Source organism: Myotis yumanensis, unplaced genomic scaffold (genome assembly GCF_028538775.1).
Source record: "Myotis yumanensis isolate MYYU_CA2020_CCGP unplaced genomic scaffold, mMyoYum1.0.hap1 SCAF_27, whole genome shotgun sequence".
Classification (NCBI taxonomy): Eukaryota; Metazoa; Chordata; class Mammalia; order Chiroptera; family Vespertilionidae; genus Myotis; species Myotis yumanensis.
The window spans coordinates 1,171,090-1,191,620 of NW_027223778.1; the positions used below are offsets into that span (position 1 = coordinate 1,171,090).

At 42.7% G+C, this 20,531-nt stretch overlaps 1 protein-coding gene and 1 pseudogene across 1 annotated transcript in view; one reads left to right on the forward strand and one right to left on the reverse strand.

The window, feature by feature from the left end:
- The first annotated feature begins 1,646 nt into the window (after positions 1-1,646).
- LOC139000728 (THO complex subunit 2-like) lies at positions 1,647-7,153 on the forward strand (annotated as a pseudogene).
- A 669-nt stretch (positions 7,154-7,822) lies between these two features.
- Positions 7,823-20,531, reverse strand: part of LOC139000730 (nucleotide sugar transporter SLC35B4-like) — a 44,654-nt gene continuing 31,945 nt past the window's right edge. Inside the window, exons 3-7 of the mRNA XM_070402805.1 lie at positions 11,121-11,223; positions 9,713-9,762; positions 8,774-8,855; positions 8,534-8,598; positions 7,823-7,862 (exon numbers count right to left, since the gene is read on the reverse strand). Coding sequence (XP_070258906.1) covers positions 7,823-7,862; positions 8,534-8,598; positions 8,774-8,855; positions 9,713-9,762; positions 11,121-11,223 — 340 coding nt within the window. The remainder of the gene's footprint in view (positions 7,863-8,533; positions 8,599-8,773; positions 8,856-9,712; positions 9,763-11,120; positions 11,224-20,531) is intronic.

The window sequence follows — 20,531 nt, forward strand, 5'->3', positions numbered from 1 at the left end:
CAGTTGCTGGGGTCCAATCCCAGCGGGTCCAGGGGTCCCCAAAGGTGTGGATGGAGTCGGCAAAGAAGGAATGACACGAAGACAGCCTTCAGTTGATCAGCAGCCTAGTCAGGACCTATAGCCAGGATCTCCAGCCAAAATTCTGGTCGGAGTTCTGGTTAGGAACTGATGAGGATCTGATGTTTATTGTCTTGTTACATCCGTATTTATACCAGCCGATTTTAATCCTGTCAATTTCTATTACAAAGGTTAGGGCGTTTCTTATCTCCATTCCAGGGAGTAAAGATTATGTAGCTTAACTACCTGCCTGGCACTTAATTAAGGGGTTGTATCCCCTCCCTAACCTCAGGGAAAGATCCCCACCTGGGGAAACAACCTTTCTCGGAGAGGTGACCTTGGTTAAAACACATGGCGCTAAAGGGAGCAAACATATTAAGAACAGTATGCTATATATGCCAGGTCCATTGAAACATATGCTGTGCAGATGTTTCTTTCCTGCAGCGACTGTGTCAAGCAGCAAGGATGGACCGGCTTCCGGCAGTTGAGGACTTTCTGTAGTGCTATGTTTGAATTATTTTCTCTTATTTCTCGCGTGCCTCCCATAGACTTTTGTTGTGTGGTTACCTGGACTCTTGACTTAGGACAAATGAACAGCCTCTCCTTACATTGGAGGTTGAAAAACCAGGAGAAACACACACGAAACACACACACACACACACACACACACACACGCACACACACACCCCAATCCACCCCCAAGGTAAAGCCCTACCTCACACTACACTCCATCACTGCTAGATGTATTCAAGGACAGTTGACAACTTGGATAGCAGAGACAGTGAACAGGGATTTTATAGAGTTACATGTCAATTTTCAAATGAAGCATGTGGTTAAGGTCATTTTTAAGTTTTTTTTTTTAGTAAATTCACTAGGTTTAAGGGCATCCGTTTGCCACGGATGGAAAGGACAGACAGATATGTGACAGGCAACGATAAGCACTGAAATAGTCCTTAAAATCCAGAAATTCTACTGATTAAAAAAATACAAATGGGACCGATGTTTGTAACCATTCATTGCCCAGAAATAGAATCAATTGCAATGAATGAAGAGAAATGAGCAAAGAAATAATAAAATAAAATAAAATAACCTCCCCCCCTCAACACTCTTCACGGGTACTGGGTCCAAGGAGTCCGCACAACCAGGCATCGCAGCCAGGTTCAGGAGAACCTTTCCTTGAAATGCTTTTGGTGAATGCCACCTGAAGGGCGGGCCGTGCGGGGGCCTAGCCTGGGTCATGAGCTTCCCCACCCTAAACTTGACCTCCAATGTGTGAGGGCGTTTCAGTCCTGGGGCCGGCTGATTGGTGGGTCTCTGGCTCCTCCCACCAAGCTCTTGGGCTATAAAATGCAGCAAGGTGAGCGGCCCAGGCCTTCTGTTCGCAGAGACTACTTTTGGAGCACTTTAATAGAGTGATCTTTGGTATAATATGCTCTTTCATTGTTTATTTTATTTTATTTTAGAAATTGTTGGGGCCTGAAACTCGAAAAGCGAAGGCGCAGTTCCCGGCATTCCTCGTGGGCTGTACTTCCCGTTGACCCCACGCTGAGATGAGGCACTTCCTGGCCTCTGTCACTAAGGCGGGGAAGATGGAGGTAGCGTCGGTGTTGGTCTCGGTCGAGTGGATAAATAACTGGGAGAAATCAGGGAGAGGCGACCTGTTGGACTTATGTTGGCTTCTCAGCGAAAACAAGAGCCACGGCAGTTCGACTTACAGAGATTTCCAGCGAGCTCTCTATGAGTTATCACACCATGTCATTCAAGGAAATCTGAAGCCCGAACAAGCAGCTGATGTTTTCAATGACATCAGCGAATTTCGTGAGGATGCGCCTTCCATTGTTGCTGATGTCTTTTGCATGTTAAATATGGAGACAACCGTTTTAGAAGGGCAAAAGAGACTGTTTTACGCAATTGGTATCAGTGTGTTTGTATTTCGTTTCAGACACGATTCTAAAGGAACGCCTGGATCCAGAAACATTGGAATCATTAGGACTCATCAAGCAATCAGGGCAATTCCATCAAAGATCAGTGAAAATCAAGACAAAACTCTTTTATACGCAGCAAAAGTTCAACTTGTTAAGAGAAGAGAATGAAGGCTATGCTAAGCTGACTGTTGAATTGGGGCAAGATTTATCGGGAAATATGACTGGTGATGTAATCTTAGAAAATATCAAATCCTTAATAGGATGCTTTCATCTAGATCCCAATAGAGTTTTGGGTGTCATTTTAGAAGTGTTTGAATGCAGACCAGAATGTGATGACTTCTTTATATCTTTATTAGAATCTTGTGTGAATATGTGTGAGCCGCAAACACTTTGTCATATACTTGGGTTCAAATTCAAGTGTTACCAGGAGCCAAATGGAGAGACTCCTTCTTCTTTATACAGTGTTGCAGCAGTGCTCCTACAAGGTAATCTTATTGATTTAAATGAACTCTATGTACATCTTCTTTCAGCTGATAATTGCATGATGGATGAATATAAACAAGAAATGTTGGAAGCTAAGGCCATTCTTAAAAAACTAAACGGTGGCTGTATTGTCTTCTGAAAAAATGGATAAGCAAGAGAAGGCAAAGGAAGAGGAGGAGGAGGAGAAAGTAGAAAAGCCACCTGACAACCAAAAATGTGGTTTGTTAGAAGCCTTATTAAAGATTTCGATTGGCAGCATGCACAGAACATGATGGATCGGATGGCTCCATACTATGTTGCTTCCCACAAGCTGATAGCTCTTGCTATTTGCAAGCTTATTCACATAACTATTGAGCCTCTCTCCCGAAGAGTTGGTGTTCCTAAAGGTGCTGAAGGCTCACCTGTTCGTGCTTTGCAAAATAAGAGAGCGCTAAAACAAGCAGGGAGCTTTGAGGATTTGAGGACAGATGCCTTCAGTATGTTCTGTTACCTCGGTCCCCACCTTTCTTGGGATCCCATTTTATTTGCAAAAGTGGTGCGCATAGGCGAATCCTTTATGAAGGAGCTTCAGTCTGATGGAAGGAAACAAGAGGATCAAGAGAAAGTGGACGTTATTCTTAGCTGTTTACTTGGCATTACTGACCAGGCCCTACTTCCATCTCTTTATCTAATGGACTGCAATGCTTGTATGACTGAGGAACTATGGGGAATGTTATAAACATTTCCATATCAGCATAGATATCATCTGTATGGCCAGTGGAAGGACGAAACTTACAACAGGTCCCTACTTTTAGTAAAAGTTAAAGCTCGAACAATAGACAAAGCTAGAGAGATCATGAACCATCTCACCAAGGAAAATGTGTGGCCTTCTGGAAGACAAATTGGGAAATTGAGCCACAGCAATCCAACTATTTTGTTTGATTATATCTTGGCAAAAATACAGACGTGTGATGACTTGATGGCACCTGTAGTAGATTCACTGGAATGCCTCACCTCATTGAATTACGATGTCTTGGCCTATTGTATCATTGAGGCTTCAGCAAATCCAGAAAAGGAAAGGATGAAACACAACGATACAACCAGTTCAAGCTGGCTTCGGCCTCTTGTTAGTTTCTGTGCTGCAGTCTTTCCTAAATATCCAATGGATCTGGCTGGTCTTCTGCAATATGTGGCTAATCAGCTAAAGGCAGGCAGAAGCATTGGCCTGCTTATATTGCAAGAAGTGGTACATAAAATGGCAGGAATAGAAATCACGAGGGAAGAGACGATGACAGCGGAGCAACTAGAGGCCATGACTGGTGGAGAGCAACTAAGAGCTGAGGGAGGTTCTTGTGGCCAGACCAGAAACACTAAAAAATCCTCCCAGAGATTAAAGGATGCCCTATTGGACTATGACCTTGCTCTTCCCCTTGTTTTGATGATAGCTCAGCAGGGGGATAGGGTGATCTTACAGGAGGGTGGAGAGAATGATGTGGAACTGGTGGGAAAGCTCTATGACCAGTGTCATGATACCCTGGTACAGTTTGGTGGATTTTTAGCACTGAATCTAAGCACAGAAGAGTACACAAAGAGAGTGCCTTTGATTGATGTGCTTTATCACGAATTTCATATACCCCATGATGCAGCATTTTTCTTGTCTAGGCCAACATATGCACGCCATATCTCATCCAAATATGATGAACTTAAAAAATCAGACAAGGGAAGTAAACAGCAACATAAAGTCCACAAGTACATAGCAGCCTGTGAAATGGTGATGGCATCTGTCCGTGAAGCGGTAGTCTCATTGCACTTTTCCAATGTCTGGGATGACATCAGCCCTCGATTCTATGCCACATTCTGGTCACTGACAACGTATGACCTTGCAGTTCCACACACCAGCTATGAACGGTAAGTCAGTAAACTTAAAGTCCAGATGAGAGCACTTGATGACAATCAAGAAATGCCTCCAGAGAAAAAGAAAAAAGAAAAGGAGCACTGTAGTGCTCTTCGGGACAAGTTGCTTGAAAAAGAAAAGAAACAGATGGAACATGTACAGCGAGTTCTACAGAGACTGAAACTGGAAAAGGACAACGGGCTTTTAGCCAAGTCTACACCAAAGGAGACCATCACAAAATTTTTACAGCTGTGTATATTTCCTTGATGTATTTTTTCAGCAGTCAATGCTGTTTACTGTGCTCGTTTTGTTGAATTGGTACATCAAGAGAAAACTCCAAATTTTTCCACACTTCTTTGCTACGATTGAGTTTTCTCTGACATCGTTTTCACAGTGGCAAGCTGTACTGAAAATGAAGCGCGTCAATATGGGAGCTTTCTTTGCTGTATGTTAGAGACTGTGACTAGGTGGCACAGTGATAGAGCCACATATGAAAAAGAATGTGGAAACCACCCAGGATTCCTTACTATACTTCGGGCAACTGGATTTGATCAGGGAAATCAAGCTGATCAACTAGACAATGAAAATTTCCGACATGTGGTACATAAATGGCACTACAAACTAACCAAGGCATCGGTACATTGCCTTGAAATAGGTGAATATATTCAATGAGGAATATCTTGATTGTGCTAACAAAAATACTTCCTTGCTACTCGAAAGTTTTAAATCTGGGTCAGGCTTTGGAAAAAAGAGTGCATAAAATCTGCCAAGAAGAAAAAGGGAAAAGGTGTAGTCTACATGCATTAGCTACCGGCTACTCTGGGCAGTTGAAATGTAGGAAGTCATACATGATACCTGAAAATGAGTTTCATCACAAAGACCCCACTCCGAAGAACGCAGTACACAATGGGCCTGTTGGTGGGTCTTCTTCATCTTCCAGAGGAAGTGCATCTAAATCTCATGAAAGCAGTGCTGATGAGAATGATAACTCAATGGAGACAACTTCTTCACCACTAATCAAGAGTAAGGAGAGAGAAACAGGCAGGAAAGGATTGGACAAGTCAAGGGAAAGTAGATCCAGGGAAAGAGAGAAAAAAGATGAAAAGGACAGAAAAGGTCGGAAACGGCATCACTCAAACAATGACCGGGAGGTGCTACCAGACCTAAGGAAGAGGCGAAGAAAAGGAGAAAATGGAACGATGGCAGTTTAAAAACACAAAAGTGAAAATCCATGTGATAATTCTTCTCCAAATGAGAAAAACAAGGGGGCGTGAGGCGGGGGGTGGGGGGGGAGTCAAAATTCTTCAGGTAATGAAAAAGGCAGCGATTCATTTAACTCTGAAAAGATGGATAAAAATCTCCCCCCAGTGGCAAAAAAGGGTATATACAGACCCCTAAGTTGAAGGTCCCCTGGAGGAGGATGCCAATGCTCCATGCATCACTCTCGGAACAGTATCTCCCATTCTTAAGAGCGTCGGGTGTTGCCCATTTCAGGGGAATCTGCTTGAAGTCAAAAGATGACTGCAACCCACCATCCTCTAGACAAGTCATTTCAAAGTCACCAGTTGTCAGGATATTCTTTTCACCTCTAGTCAGTTCCTTGCAGCATGGTTCCTGGGTATACAATTTTCATTTGAAATGCGACACCTGGAAGCAGCATCTGATGAAAATTTCATCCCCTTTTTTCTCAGAAAAGAGAGGAAACCGCCTCCGCGGACTAGTTCCTTCATGATGTGAATAGACTGCGGTGATGTGCAAACTCCTATACCTTTGGCGATATTGGGATGACTGATTGTATTACGTGAGGATTTTGGCTTCTTGTAAAATATTTAACTTTACTCCCTACTGGGAGCCGATCCACCCTTGCTGTTTGACGTAGTCGCTGCATGGAAGAAACATCTGCACAGCTTACATTTTTCAAGGCACCTGGCGTGTAGGACATATTTCTGCTCCCCCTCTTAAGCTCTATGTGTTTTAACCAGGACCCTCTCCCCGAGAAATGGTCGTTTCCCCAGCTTAGGGGTTAACAGGACTATGGAAGGAAATCAATGAGTAACCCCCCCTAGTATTACAGAAATACCATGTACTACTTATGAAGAACTTGGACTAAGACCATTGGCAATAAATGTGGGACTTGCTTGACCCACATCCCCAGGGTTTTGCCCACCAGGGAGAGTACCAGAACCTATACCCCTGGAGACCCACTGACACAGGGAAGTCCTAGGGAAGGCAAGCAGCAAGGCTGGGAGGACATGACCTTGACTGGGTAGGATAAGCTCCTTCAGTCACTTTCTTGTAGCTTATCAGTAGAGCAGTAGAAGAGTGACCTTGGAATAGCCCTTATAATGGAACACAAGAGATTAACCTAGACAAGATCAAAATCAACAGCACTAGATAGAGACTAGAGACAGGATTATGGACATGAAACTAGGAACAGTAGAAGGTTTCCTGAAACATACCATGATGTAATGGAACAATAAGAAGAGAACCCAACCATGATGATCAACTGAAGGCTGCCTCTGTGTCATTCATTCTTCGCCAACTCCGTCCACACCTCCATGGGAACCCCTGGACCTGCTGGGGCTGGACCCCAGCAACTTCCTGGGAAAGATCATTTGTACATGTGGTAACAGCCATAGCAGCTTGATCCTTTCATATGCCCTTAAATATGTCACCAGATTTTCCCTTGCTCAGTCATCCTCCTGTTGTCACATCTTCTTATTCCAGTTATGGAAATACTGACCATGATAAATCCTACCCATAACCCTCACCCTCACCCTCACCCTCAGCCCTCACCCCTCACCCCTCACCCTAACCGTAAACCCTAACCCTAAACCCTAACCCTAACCCTAGCCCTAACCCTAACCTTAGTCCTAGCCCTAGCCCTAGCCCTAACCCCTAACCCCCAGCCCCTAACCCTAGCCCTAGCCCTAGCCCTAGCCCTAGCCCTAACCCTAGCCCAAAACCTTAAACCCTAAGCCTAACCCTAACCCTAACCCATACTTTTTTCCAGAAAGGCACGTCAATTTATACTGTAAACAGTTTATGTGAACATGGTTGTCCTATTGCACCCTCAGCAGCAAAGAGAATAATAATTTATTATCTTGCAAATATAATAGATCAAAAATAAAAAGATGCCCTAGCAGGTTTGGCTCAGTGGATAGAGCGTCGGCCTGCAGACTCAAGGGTCCCAGGTTCGATTCCAGTCAAGGGCATATGCCTAGGTTGCGGGCACATCCCCAGTGGGGAGTGTGCAGGAGGCAGCTGATCGATGTTTCTCTCTCATCGATGTTTCTGACTCTCTATCCCTCTCCTTTCCTTTCTGTAAAAAATCAATAAAATATATTTAAAAAATAAAAATATACTGCATTTTATATTCAAGTTGCATTTCTTTATTAGACTAGTTCTAGTCTGAACATAAAAATTACAGGACATTAATATTTTCCTCCGTAAGTGGTTTGTTCAAATCCTTTGCAAATTTCTCCTAATAGATACTGTTCTTCCAATAGCTCATGAAGATCTTTCTGTGTTAAAGGGGGGGGGGGTGTAAAGTTTCAAAGCCAAGAAGCAAGAATCCAGTTCCTTCCTTGCTTTTTCTCTTTCGCCTGGTCAGTCTCAACCTGTTATTGCCAGCACAGAAAGCACTTGGCAGGAGCATCACCTCTGTATCTCACAACGGGAGGGCCAAGCACTACAGGAATTGTCTCATTACTTCCACAAAGAGATACAATTCCAGGGAGATTCTGCTGACCAGTCAGGTCTGGGAACACTGCCATGAGGAAGAGCTAACTTCTGAAAAAAATAAATCTAAGATTTAGCAATGGGTCCCTTGGAGACTTAGAGTCCACTGCTACAACGTGCCCTTCTGAAGAAGCCTGTACTCAGCAGACAGGTCATAAAGAGATGGATGACAGCCAAGCACCCACAGGGTACTGGGCAGGCAGGCAGGTACTTTTCTTCCTAGATCAGTGGCAACAGAGAAACATGGCTCCATGTCACAGAACATACCACCATGACCTCGACGTTTTCTTTCTGTCACTTCTTGAACACTGCGGTTCAGACTTATGATCCCAGGTGCCTCTCTCCTGTGGCATCATTTGTTTAGCTAACACTTCTTGCCAAGAAACATGTCCCTTAGGAGAAAACTCAGCAAACAGAACTGCAGAGGCAATTATCATTATTGTAATTAGCATACTTGCCTCGTAACCACCATGTAAATGCCTGGAATCCTTCATTCTCACTCAAGCTGGACTGGGAAGTCTAGGGAATAAGAAAAAACACTAGGTACAGAGACCAGAACCACAAGCAATGGGCCTGGACACAAGGGAAATGTTTGCTACCTTTTTCTCTCCCTTCTTTGTATCATTAGTAAGTACCTGGTGCCTGGGCCCCGTGGCAAGCAGTGAATATAAATGATTTGTGAACCGATTCTTACCACCTGCTTTGCTGACATGGAAGTGCAAATAAATATCCCCACAGAAACCAGGGCAATGGAAGTATATTTGAATATACTGTATCTGCAGAAATAAGAACAAGAACACATTAGGAAGGCACAGGTACCAATTTCCACAGGATGTTTTCAGTAGACGGTGCCTGAGAGTATAAATCACCAGCAGAGCCCATGTAAGTCTTCATGTGCAAGGATCAGGGTGCCCACTGGTTGCTACACACACCCTTCCTTGGTGTTGCTTAACAAAGTTTCTAAAAGTTTGTGGACCAACAGATTGTTTCATTGGGGAGGGGAGACCAGACGTGACATTCCATTGGTGACAGTCACATAGAACAGTTCTGACACTTTTCATTCTATCTTCTTGGCCACTTGGGCTTTATTTGGAATTTTCTTTGTACTAAGTGCACGATTAGTCCTTCGTTCACTCTGTTGCACTAATGAACACCTTCTCTGACAGCACTGCCCCACACAACTATGAGCCTGGAAATGCTCCATCCTGGGCTCTCCAATATGGTCACCAACAGCCACAAGTGGCTACTGGCAATTAAACCCTGACCAGTGAGACTTGGAAACTAGATATTTAATTTTAAGTAATTTAAATGTTAAATGTGAATAGTCACATGTGGCTTCTGGTGACCACAAAGGAACTGAAATTCTCAATCGATTGGCTTCATAGGTTAGGATGGATGTAAGGACTCAGTGATGCTAAGAACTAATTCTACAGAGAGAACACTGCTGCACAGGTGGGACCCCCTACCTGGTCAGCTGCTCCAGGAATGCACATCATTGTCACAGAGAGAACTCAAACAAAGAAGGCCAGGAGCACGCCCCCTCTAGCAGGAGAAAAGTAATCCACATGCCTAGCCTATAGGTGGGGCCAAGAATGTGCTTCCTAAACATAAATTATAAAAGCGTATTGTTTACCTTTTCTTCAAAATGATAATCTCTAGAATCATGTTGGCAATTAGAGAACCCTGTAAAAGAAGACAAGAGGAAGTTTTAGTGCACTAGGGAAAGACAACATACTTCAAGATAAAAATGAACATCTCCAAGAGGGAAAAACATCTGGGCAGGAGAAGATTAGGATGAATAATTAGTAAGGTCCAGGTGTTCTTATGATGGCAAAAAGTATAAGCCATAAAAACCTATCTTGCAAAATAATTATGCCTTTTAAAGATGACAATGAAGATAACAATGATCAATTCTCAATAACTACTCATAGCTGAAGCTTATTACAGGCTTATTTTTGTCAACTTTTCCATCTAATTTATAAGAGCTTTTACTACGTTTCTCCTCCCCCCCTGCGTTTTGAGGAAAGAAGTTATGTGGAGATCTCTCTCTTATCTGGAAGGGTGTCTGTCCTTCATCAAGTGCTCATAGAAAGTCTACTATGTGCTCAATACTGTGAGGGTCATCTTAGTCATTATAATTAGCTCTGGGAAGTGCCTTTAGAAATAACACATTTGATCTTACAAAAAACTCAGACCACACCAAAATGTTACAATTCTAATCCTTACCCGTTTTGTATTCTTCTGCAACCCTAACTATATTTCCCTTGAAGTCTTTTCTGCCCTCCAGGGAAAACTGTTCTTATCTATATACTGAACACAGATCTCTCACCATACATGAGGCAAAGAAAAAACCTCTACTGCTTTGGAAGAAGCATGCCTCCAAGAATTTTCCTTTATTTAATTATCTCAAGTCTCTGATTTAAAAAAAAAAAAAATCAGGAAGGAAAAGGGTCTGGCCCTGGCATGTGTTTCTCAATGGTTAGAGTGTGGGCCTGAGCACTGAAGGATTGTGGGTTTGATTCCTGGTCAAGGGCACATACCTGGGTTGCAGGTTCAATCCCCAGCCATGGTCGGGGCACATACAGGGAGGCAAACAACCCGTGTGTCTCTCTCACATCGATGTTTCTCTCTCTCCCTCTGTTCAACTATTTCTAAAAATCAATGAAAAAATATCCTCAGGTGAGGATTAACAACAGAGAGAGAGAGAGAGAGAGAGAGAGAGAGAGAGAGAGAGAGAGAACGAAATGAAAGAAGGGTCTGTTTCATTTACTAGAAATAAATGTAATTTTATGTAAGAAAGAAACAAAAAGTGATGAGAAATGTTAAAGAACATTCATAGGAAGTTTGAATATAAAATCAACCAGATGAAGGAAATTAAAAGTTAAAATATGCTTCTCAGGAAAATGTTAACTTTCCTTATATCAATCACCCATAAGACCTGAGATAGATAAAAAGTAAACCATCCACTTTCATATTGCTCTCTTTCGGCCTTCTCAGATGATAGTCAGCCTCTGCTCACTGATCTGAGCAGCAGTACTCGCAGATCTAAATATCATGTGCAGGGGCATGGTGATGTTGAGGTTCAGGGCATAGTTGTTCACCAAGCTGACCGTGAAGAACATAGTCACCATGACGGCATAGTATCTGAAATGCAGAGGCAACAGCTTACCACACAGAATCTGCTAATTCAAGAAAATCAAATAGAGAAGGAAATAAATACCTCCAGTTAAAAGTATATTGCTTATTTCCTCTTTATTAAAATTGTATCACTATTATAATTTGAGTAGAATAATAAGTACCTATAAAAATACTTCACAAAGCCAAATGAACATGGAAAAAGTTTAACTTACAGAGTATGTTTCAAGAAACACTATTTTAATATGCTTCAAGTATACATAGCAACTAAAAACTAGGCTTCAAAAAATGTTACCTAATAGCAATTGGGTTTTTTTAAAAATATATTTTATTGATTTTTTACAGAGAGGAAGGGAGAGAGACAGCTAGAAACATCGATGAGAGAGAAACATCAATCAGCTGCCTCCTGCACATCTCCTACTGGGGATGTGCCCACAACCCAGGTACATGCCCTCGACTGGAATCGAACCTGGGACCTCTCAGTCTGCAGGCCAACGCTCTATCCACTGAGCCAAACAGGCTTCGAAAGCAATTGGTTTTTAAAAGTAAATTGGGAGAGATGACATCAGCATCATGGAAGAGTGAGAAGACTCCATTGTTTCTCCTCTTAAATTTATCTCAAGACAATTATAACTCAACAAAGATCCCATGCTCAGCACACAAACACACCTGAAATATTTATGCATTAGCACATCTGAAGATGGGCATGTTGAAATGAGGGAAGGTGGGATGGGGGAAGAACAGGAGGGGAGGTGGGACAGGGAAAGGACAGGGACGTGACCACAGATGCAGTTTGGTGCCCATCCTGGCTCCAGCGATCAAGGAGCACAACAGTGGGGGAGAAGTCTGGCTGCAGCCCTCACACTACAACCTGGAGGGTCAGAGGGGCAGAAGCAGTTTTCTTCCTAGAAAAGGCATTTCCCTTCCACCCTCCCCATTAAGGCAAAGCTGGTATTGAGGTGGCTGGGAAACCATTACTGTAGGGGTGGAGCAGAGCCATAAGATCTCTACCTCAAATGCACACACAGAGAAACAACCCATCAAATACCATGAACAACAGGGTAACTTGGGAGCACAGAAAGGAAATGAAAAATCTCCAGGAACCAAACTCAAAGGCATGGAAGACTGTGGTTTAAATGACAGAGAATTCAAGACTGCAATTACAAAGAAACTCAACAATATACAAGAAAACTCAGAAAGGCAAGTCAAAAGTTCAGGAATACAATTAATGAGCAAAAGCAGTACTTTACAAAAGAGATTCAAACTATAAAAAAAAGAAACACATTCTGGAGCCAAAGAACTCAATAAATGAGACAAAGAATGCACTAGAGAGCATTGGAAACAGAGCAGACCAGATGGAAAAAAGAATTAGGGAACTTGCTCCGCCAGCATGGCTCAGCAGTTGAGCATCAACCTATAAACCAGGAGGTCACAGTTCAATTCCTGGTCAGAGCACATGACCAGGTTGCAGGCTCCATTCTTAGTGCAGGGTGTGCAGGAGGCAGCCAATCAATGATTCTTTCTCATCATTGATGTTTCTCTCTCCCTCTCCCTTCCTCTCTGAAATCTACAAAAATAACCCGTGAAGAAGAGAGAGAACTGAGAGTTGAAATTTAAAAAATAAAAGCAATATAAGGATAATAGATACGGTATATCAGAAGGAGAAGAGAGAGAGGAGGGAACAAAGATCCCACTTAAAGAAATAATTGACAAGAACTTCCAAGCCTATGCAAAGAACTAGATGTTAGAATAGAGAAAGCCAACGGAACACCTACTTATATCAATGCAAAAAGAGCTTCTCCAAGACTCATTTTATTCAAACTGTCAAAAATCAATGACAGCCGAAACCGGTTTGGCTCAGTGGATAGAGCGTCGGCCTGCGGACTGAAGGGTCCCAGGTTCGATTCCGGTCACGGGCATGTGCCTTGGTTGTTGGAGCATCCCCAGTGGAGGGTGTGCAGGAGGCAGCTGATCGATGTTTCTCTCTCATCGATGTTTCTAGCTCTCTATCTCTCTCCCTTCATCTCTGTAAAAAATCAATAAAATATATTTAAAAAAATAAATAAAAAAAAATCAATGACAAAGAAAAAATTCTTAAGGCAGCCAGGAAACAATAAAGATTAACCGACAAAGGAAACTCCATTAGATGATCATCACCAGACTTTTCTGTAATGTTTTCAGTAGCAACACTACAAGAGAGGAGAGAGTGAACAAAAATATTTAAAATATTGAAAGAGAGGAACCCATCAGCAAAGGATAAGATATTCAGCAAAGTTATCCTTTAGACATTAAGAAGAAATAAAGGCTTTCCCAGACAGACAAAAGCTGAGAGAATTTACCACCGTAAGACTGCACATAAGAAATGTTGAGAGGACGTCTTCTACTGGAAACAAAAACACAAAAGTACACAAAAAGATGAATAAGATGATTAATAGATAGTAGCAGGAAACTGAAAATCTATTTCAGAGTAGTTTATTAAATAATCTATACTAATAAAAGAGTAATATGCTAATTAGACCGTGAGACCTTCCAGAGACCTTCTGGACGTCCTTCTGGACAAAGCCAGGGGCTTGGCCAGCCTGCAAATGGCCATCAGCCCCTCACCCAGGTTGGCCACGCCCCCCAGCAGAGACCCCCACCCTGAAGAGGGTCTGGCCAGCCTGAAAACAGCCCTCAGCCCCTCACCCAGGCTGGCCACGCCCCTTAAGGGGACCCCCAACCTGATCCGGGATCCTCTTCAGGGCAGATCAGCCGGCCTCCACACGTGCACCAGGCCTCTATCTATACTAATAAAAGGGTAATATGCTAATTGGAGTGGGAGACCTTCCAGGAGGCCTTCCAGATGCCTTTCCGGACAAAGCCATGGCAGCGGGGCTGAGGCAGAGGCAGTTAGGGGTGATCAGACCAGGAGGGGAGGGCAGTTGGGGGAGATCTGGCTGACAGGGGGGGACCGGGCGGGCAGTTGGGAGCAAGCAGGCCGGAAGTGGGGGGCAATTGGGAGCAAGCAGGCTAGCAGGGGTGCAGTTGGGAATGAGCAGGCCGGCAGTGGGGGACAGTGGGGGGTGATCAGGCTGGCAAGGGGGGGCAGTTGGGGGTGAGCAGGCTGACAGGCAGAGTGGTTAGGGGCGATCAAGAAGGCAGGCAGGTGAGCAATTAGGAGCCAGCGGTCCCAGATTGCGAGAGGGATGTCCGACTGCCGGTGTGGGATTGGGCCTAAACTGGAAGTCGGACATCACCCAAGGGGTCCCAGATTGGAGATGGTACAGGCCAGGCTGAGGTACACTGCACCCATCCACCCCCCAGGCACGAATTTCATGCTCCGGGACACTAGTTATAACATAAAGGTTAAAGGGGGGAAGGGCATTAAAATAATTGTAACTATTGCAGATTACAAGTTCACAACATAAAGAGGGATAATTTGCAACAACAAAATGATAAAAGAGGAGGAAGAGGATTGAATAGTACAGGTGAATGAAGAGGCAATCAGAAGAAAAAGGACTGTTATATGTATGTATGTATGACACATTTTGCACAATCCTAGTGGTAACCACAAAACAAAAATCCAGAGCTGAGATAAAACATTAAAAAAGAAGAAGAAATGAAGAATAAAATCATAGAAAACTGTCAAATTAAAATAGCAAAAATAATTATAAGAGAAAACAAACAATGGAAATAGAACAACAAGAAAACAAAGGATACAATAACTGTGGTAAATCTTCATATATCATTAACAACCCTAATTATAAATGGATTGAACTCACAAATCAAAAGTCTCAAAGTAGAGGTATGGATTATACAACAAGACCCAACTATATGTTGCCTGCAGGAGATGCTGCTCAATTACAAAGACAAACACAGGCTCAAAGTGAAGGGGCGAAGATGATACTTCAAACAAATGGCATCCAGAGAGAAGTGGGTGTAGCTGTACTTATATGAGACAAAACAGATGTTGAGATTTAAAAAAAAAAGAAACAAGAGACAAAGATAGACATTTTATAATGATAAAGGAGACAATTCATTAAGAAGACATAACACTTATTAATATGTATGCACCCAACCTGGAAGTATCTACACTAATAAAAGAGAAACATGGTAATTAGCGTACGACCGCTACCCTTTTCATTGGCTAATCAGTGAGTATATGCAAATTAACTGTCGGCCAAGATGGCGGTGGCCGGCAGCCAGGCAGCTGGAAGCAAACATGAGGCTCCCTTGCTTCAGTGACTACGGACTCCAACGTTCCCCACCTCACTTTCCGGCCTCTCAGTTGCAACTCTAAGCAACTATGTACTATGTTGCAAATAAGAAGCTAAACAAAAGCCCAGAAACCGGCTTTCAGTCAGCCGGGCTTTAGCAACATTATATCGATGTTTTCAGCAGCGAGGCCTCAGAGCTAAAGCTGGCCCAGAATAAAAAAAAAAAAAGAAAACAAGGAGCAGTTGGGAGCTTTTAGTAAACTGCCAGCAGGAAAACAGCCCTCAGCCCCTCAGCCAGCCTGGCCAGGCACCCCAGTGGGGACCCCCACCGTGATCCAGGACACCCTTCAGGGCAAACCAGCTGGCTCCCACCCGTGCACCAGCCCTCTATTCTATATAGTAAAAGGGTAATATGCCTCCCGGTACCAGGATCAGCAGAGCAGCGAGGCTCCCGGCACCGGGATCAGCGTGACAGGGGGCAGCGCCCAAAACCCCTGATCGCCCTGTGGCTCTGTGTGTGACAGGGGGCGGGGCCACAACCTCCCTATCTGCCCTGCTCTGTGCCTGATAGGGGGGAGCTCCCCAATCCCCTGATTGCCCTGCGGCTCTGTGTTTGACAGGGTGCAGCGCACCAACCCCCTGATCCGCCCTGCTCTGTGTGTGACAGGGTGCGGTGCCCCAACACCCCTGATGGGCCCTGCTCTGTGGGTGAAAGAGGGTGGCGCCGCAACCTCCCCATCGACCCTGCCTTGAGTGTGACAGGGGGCGGTGCCCCAACCCCCCAATTGGCCCTACCCTGAGCATGACTGAGGGTGGCATTGCAACCTCCTGATCCGCCCTGCTCTGTGCATGATGGGGTGGCGCCCCAACTCCCCAATCGGCCCTGCTCTGAGCCTGACCAGGGGCTGCACTTAGGAATTGGGCCTGCCCTCTGCCACCCGGGAGCAGGCCTAAGCCAGCAGGTCATTATCTCCCGAGGGGTCCCAGACTTCTAGAGGGCACAGGCCGGGCTGGGGGACCCCCCCCCCCCCGCCGCCCCGAGTGCACAAATTTTTGTGCACCGGGCCTCTAGTCAAGATATATAAAGCAATTACTAATAGACCTAAGGGAGAAACTGACAAAAATAATATTATAGTAGGGGACATGAATCCCCCACTGAGAGCAATGAATAGATCATCCAGACAAAAAGTCAATAAGGAGATAAGGGCCTTAAATGACACAGCAGGGTGAATCAACTTAATATTTATAGAATTTTACATCCCAAAATGCCAGAACACAAATTCTTTTCAAGTGCACACAGAACATTCTCAAGGAAAGAGCAGGCCGGCAGTGGGGGGCAGTTGGGGCAAGCAGCCCAGCGGCGGGGGGGGGGGGGGCAGTTGGAGGCGATCAGGCTGGCAAGGGGGGGCAGTTGGGGGTGAGCAGGCTGACAGGCAGAGTGGTTAGGGGCGATAATATACTGGATAATAAAGCTAATCTTGATAAATTTAAGAAGACTGATATCATACCAAACATATTTTCTGGGAAAATCACAAATATGCGGAGATTAAACAACATGCCACTAAACAACTACTGGGTCAAAGAAGATATAAAAGAAGAGATCAAAAGATACATAAAGACAAATGAAAATAAAAATACAATATACCAAAATTTGTGGGATGCAGCAAAGGCAGTACAAAGGGGGAAGTTTAGAGCATTACAGGTCTAGCTCAAGAAACAAACAAAATTTCAAATAAACCACCTAGCATTACACATTTAAAAACTAGAAAGAAAAAGTCCAAGATGCTGGCAGCATAGGAGGTCTGAACTCAACCCCTCCCATGAGCAAACACAAATATACACATATATACAGAGTAATTACTCCTGCAAGATAGCTAAGGGCTTCATAAACAGTTTCTCAACAACAAACAACAACCGAATGGAGAAAGCTGGGAAAGCCACAAGCCCTCTGGGAGCTGCAGGAACTCCATGGCTTGGAGACGCCTGTGAACACCTTAGGGCAGGAGGGATCTCTGTTCAGGGGCTGTGGCTTGCCTGCAAATCACAGCAGTTTCCCAGATCTGCTGCCCAATCCTTTTGCCTCCAGAAAAGGGAGCAAGCAGGAACAACTCAGTGGTGCAGATGCCTGGCCTCCCTGCTGGCCTCCAAGTTGGCACTAAAGCCAGAGGTCACTTCTACATAAGACCACTTTCTGTACAACAAATGAGAGAGACTCTATAGAGAAGTCTGGGGAGCCACTGGAGCTCTCTGGAGACTGCGGGGATTATCCCTTGTTGGAGGTGCCAAAGAGCACCATTGCTTACCCCCCCCTTCTGCCTCCACAGAGTGGGTGGCAGGGGCTCTATCCAGGTACTCTGGCCTACCAGCAAGGTAACTGCAGAGTGTACCTGACACATCACCCAAACCCATTTCAGTCCCAAACAACGGGAGAAAACAGGATCAACAGGACATTACTACATGCACCTGGCCTCCCTACCTGGAGCCATTTCAGCTCAGTGGGCCAGTGTCCAGGACACCTGATACCTGCTCAGTTCCTCTGGCTGACCAAAATCACCTGACAGACACAGCCTACACCAAGGACCCTGGTATATAAGGCCACTTTACAAAGAATGGGAGAGAGGGCTATTTCATCTAATTCATAGAACAAACATAGACACTTTAACTAAATGAAAAGATGCAAGAATTCTCTCTCAAATGAAAGAACAAGAAAAATGTGCAGAAAAAAAAAAAACCTAAGGAAATGGATATAAGCAATTTGCCTAATAAAGAATTCAAAGAAATATCATAAAGGTGCTCACCAAACTTGAGAGTGACATAGAAAAACTTAGGGAGAACTTAAACAAAGAGGTAGAAAGGATAATAAAGAACCAACCAGGTCTGAAGAATACAGTAACTGAAATGAAAAACACACTAGAGGGAATTAGCTAATACAGAAGAACCCATCCTGAAGACAAACAATGGGAATCAACCTATCAGGACAGAAAACAGAAACAGAATTTTTAAAAATGAGGATAATTTAAGGGACCTCTGGGATAACATCAAGAACCCAAACATTAGCATTACAGGGATCCCAGAGGAGAAGACACAAAAGAACAGGAACTATATTTAAAGCTGGGAAAGGAAAAGACACCCAGGTCCATGAAGCACAAGATTTCCAAACAAAGATGAACCCAAGAGACTTACACCAAGACATATTGTAACTGAAATGGCAAAAGTTTAAGATATAGACACAATCTTTAAGGAAACAAGAGGAAAACTGAATTACACACAAAGGAAACTCCATAAGGTTATCAGCTGATTGCTCAGCAACAACTTTACCAGCTAGAGGAAGTGGCAGGGCATCTTTAAAGTTCTGAAAGAAAGAAAACTACACAATAATTTACCCAGCAAGGTTATCATTCAGAATTGAAGAAGAGATAGTTTTCCAGAGAAAAGCAAAAACTAAAGAAGTTCATCACCATTAAACCAGCTTTACAAAAAATGTTAAAGGGACTTCTTTAAGCAGAAAAGGACAGGCCATATTCAGAAATAGGAATATATATATTAAAGGGAAAAATCTCACAGGTTAAGCCAAATATTAAATAAATACAGTGAATCACACATTGAAAACATACTAAGATCAAAAGAAAGAAGTATCAAACACAACTCAAACAATAAGTAGCCAGGATATACAAAACACAAAACATAATACCAATAGCATACAGCTCGGATGGGGTAGTAAAATGTAGTCCTTCTAGAATATATTCACCCTTAAATGCTTATCAACTTAAAACAGACTGTTATAGATATACATAGACCTCATGTAAACCACAAACCAAAAACCTACAAAAGATATACAAAGAAAAAAGAGAAAAAAACCCAACTACTGAAAACCAGCAAACCGCAAGGAAGAGATCAAGAGAAGAAACAGAGAACTATAAAAACAACGAAAACAATTAACAAATGGCAATAAGTACATACTTATTAACAATTATTTTAAATGTAAATAGATTAAATGCTCCAATAAAAAAAAATAAGGTGGCTGAATGGATTTAAAAACAAGACCCATCTATATGCTGCTTACAAGAGACTCACTGCAAATCGAAAGATGCGGACTGAATGTGAAGGGATGGAAAAAGATATTCCATGAAAAGAAAGATAGGGTAGCAATTTCAGACAAAATATACTTTTAAACAAAAATATTTTAAGAATACAAAGAAGGACATTACATAATTATAAAGGGTTCTATCCAAGAAAAGGATGCAGCAAACATAAATATCATAACTATCACATCCAACACAGGAACAACTAAAAGTATAAAGCAATTGCTAATGGCATAAAGGGAGAGACCCACAGTATTACAATAGTACAGGATTTTAATATCCCACTCATATCAATGAATAGATAATCCAGACAGAAAATCAATATGGAAATAATGGTCTTAAATGTCACTTTAATCCAGATTGATTTAATATCATTTGTAGAATATTTCAAACAAAAACTGCAGAATACATTTTTTAAGTGTACATGGAACAATCTCTAGAATTAATCACATATTACATCACAATATAAGCCATAATAAATTCAATAAGACTGAAATCATATTAAGCATCTTTTCTGATCACAATAACATGAAACTTAGAAATCAACTCCAGCAAGAAAATTGGAATGTATCAAAAAGGAAGTCAAACAGAACATCAAAAACTATCATAAAAACAAATGAAAATGAAAAAACTTTTCAAAATTTATGGGATACAGTAAAAGCAGGTATAGAATAAAGTTTATAGCTATGCAGGACTACCTCAAAAAAAAAAAAAAAAAAAGGAAAATCCCAAATAAACAATTTAAGTCAACACCCACAGGAATTAGGGGGAAAAAAACACCCAAAGGAAACAGAAGCAAGGAAACAGTGAAGATCAGAGAAGAAAAAACAAAATTGATATTTTAAAAATTGAAAAGATCAATAAACTAAAACACTGACTCTTTGAAAAGATAAACAAAATTGCAAACCCTTAGCCAAACTCATCAAGAAAAGTGAGCCCAAATAAATAAAATCATAAATGAAAGAGAATTTACAAGTGATACCACTGACATATAAAAACTCATTAAAGAATAATACAAACAATTGTTTTCCAACAAATT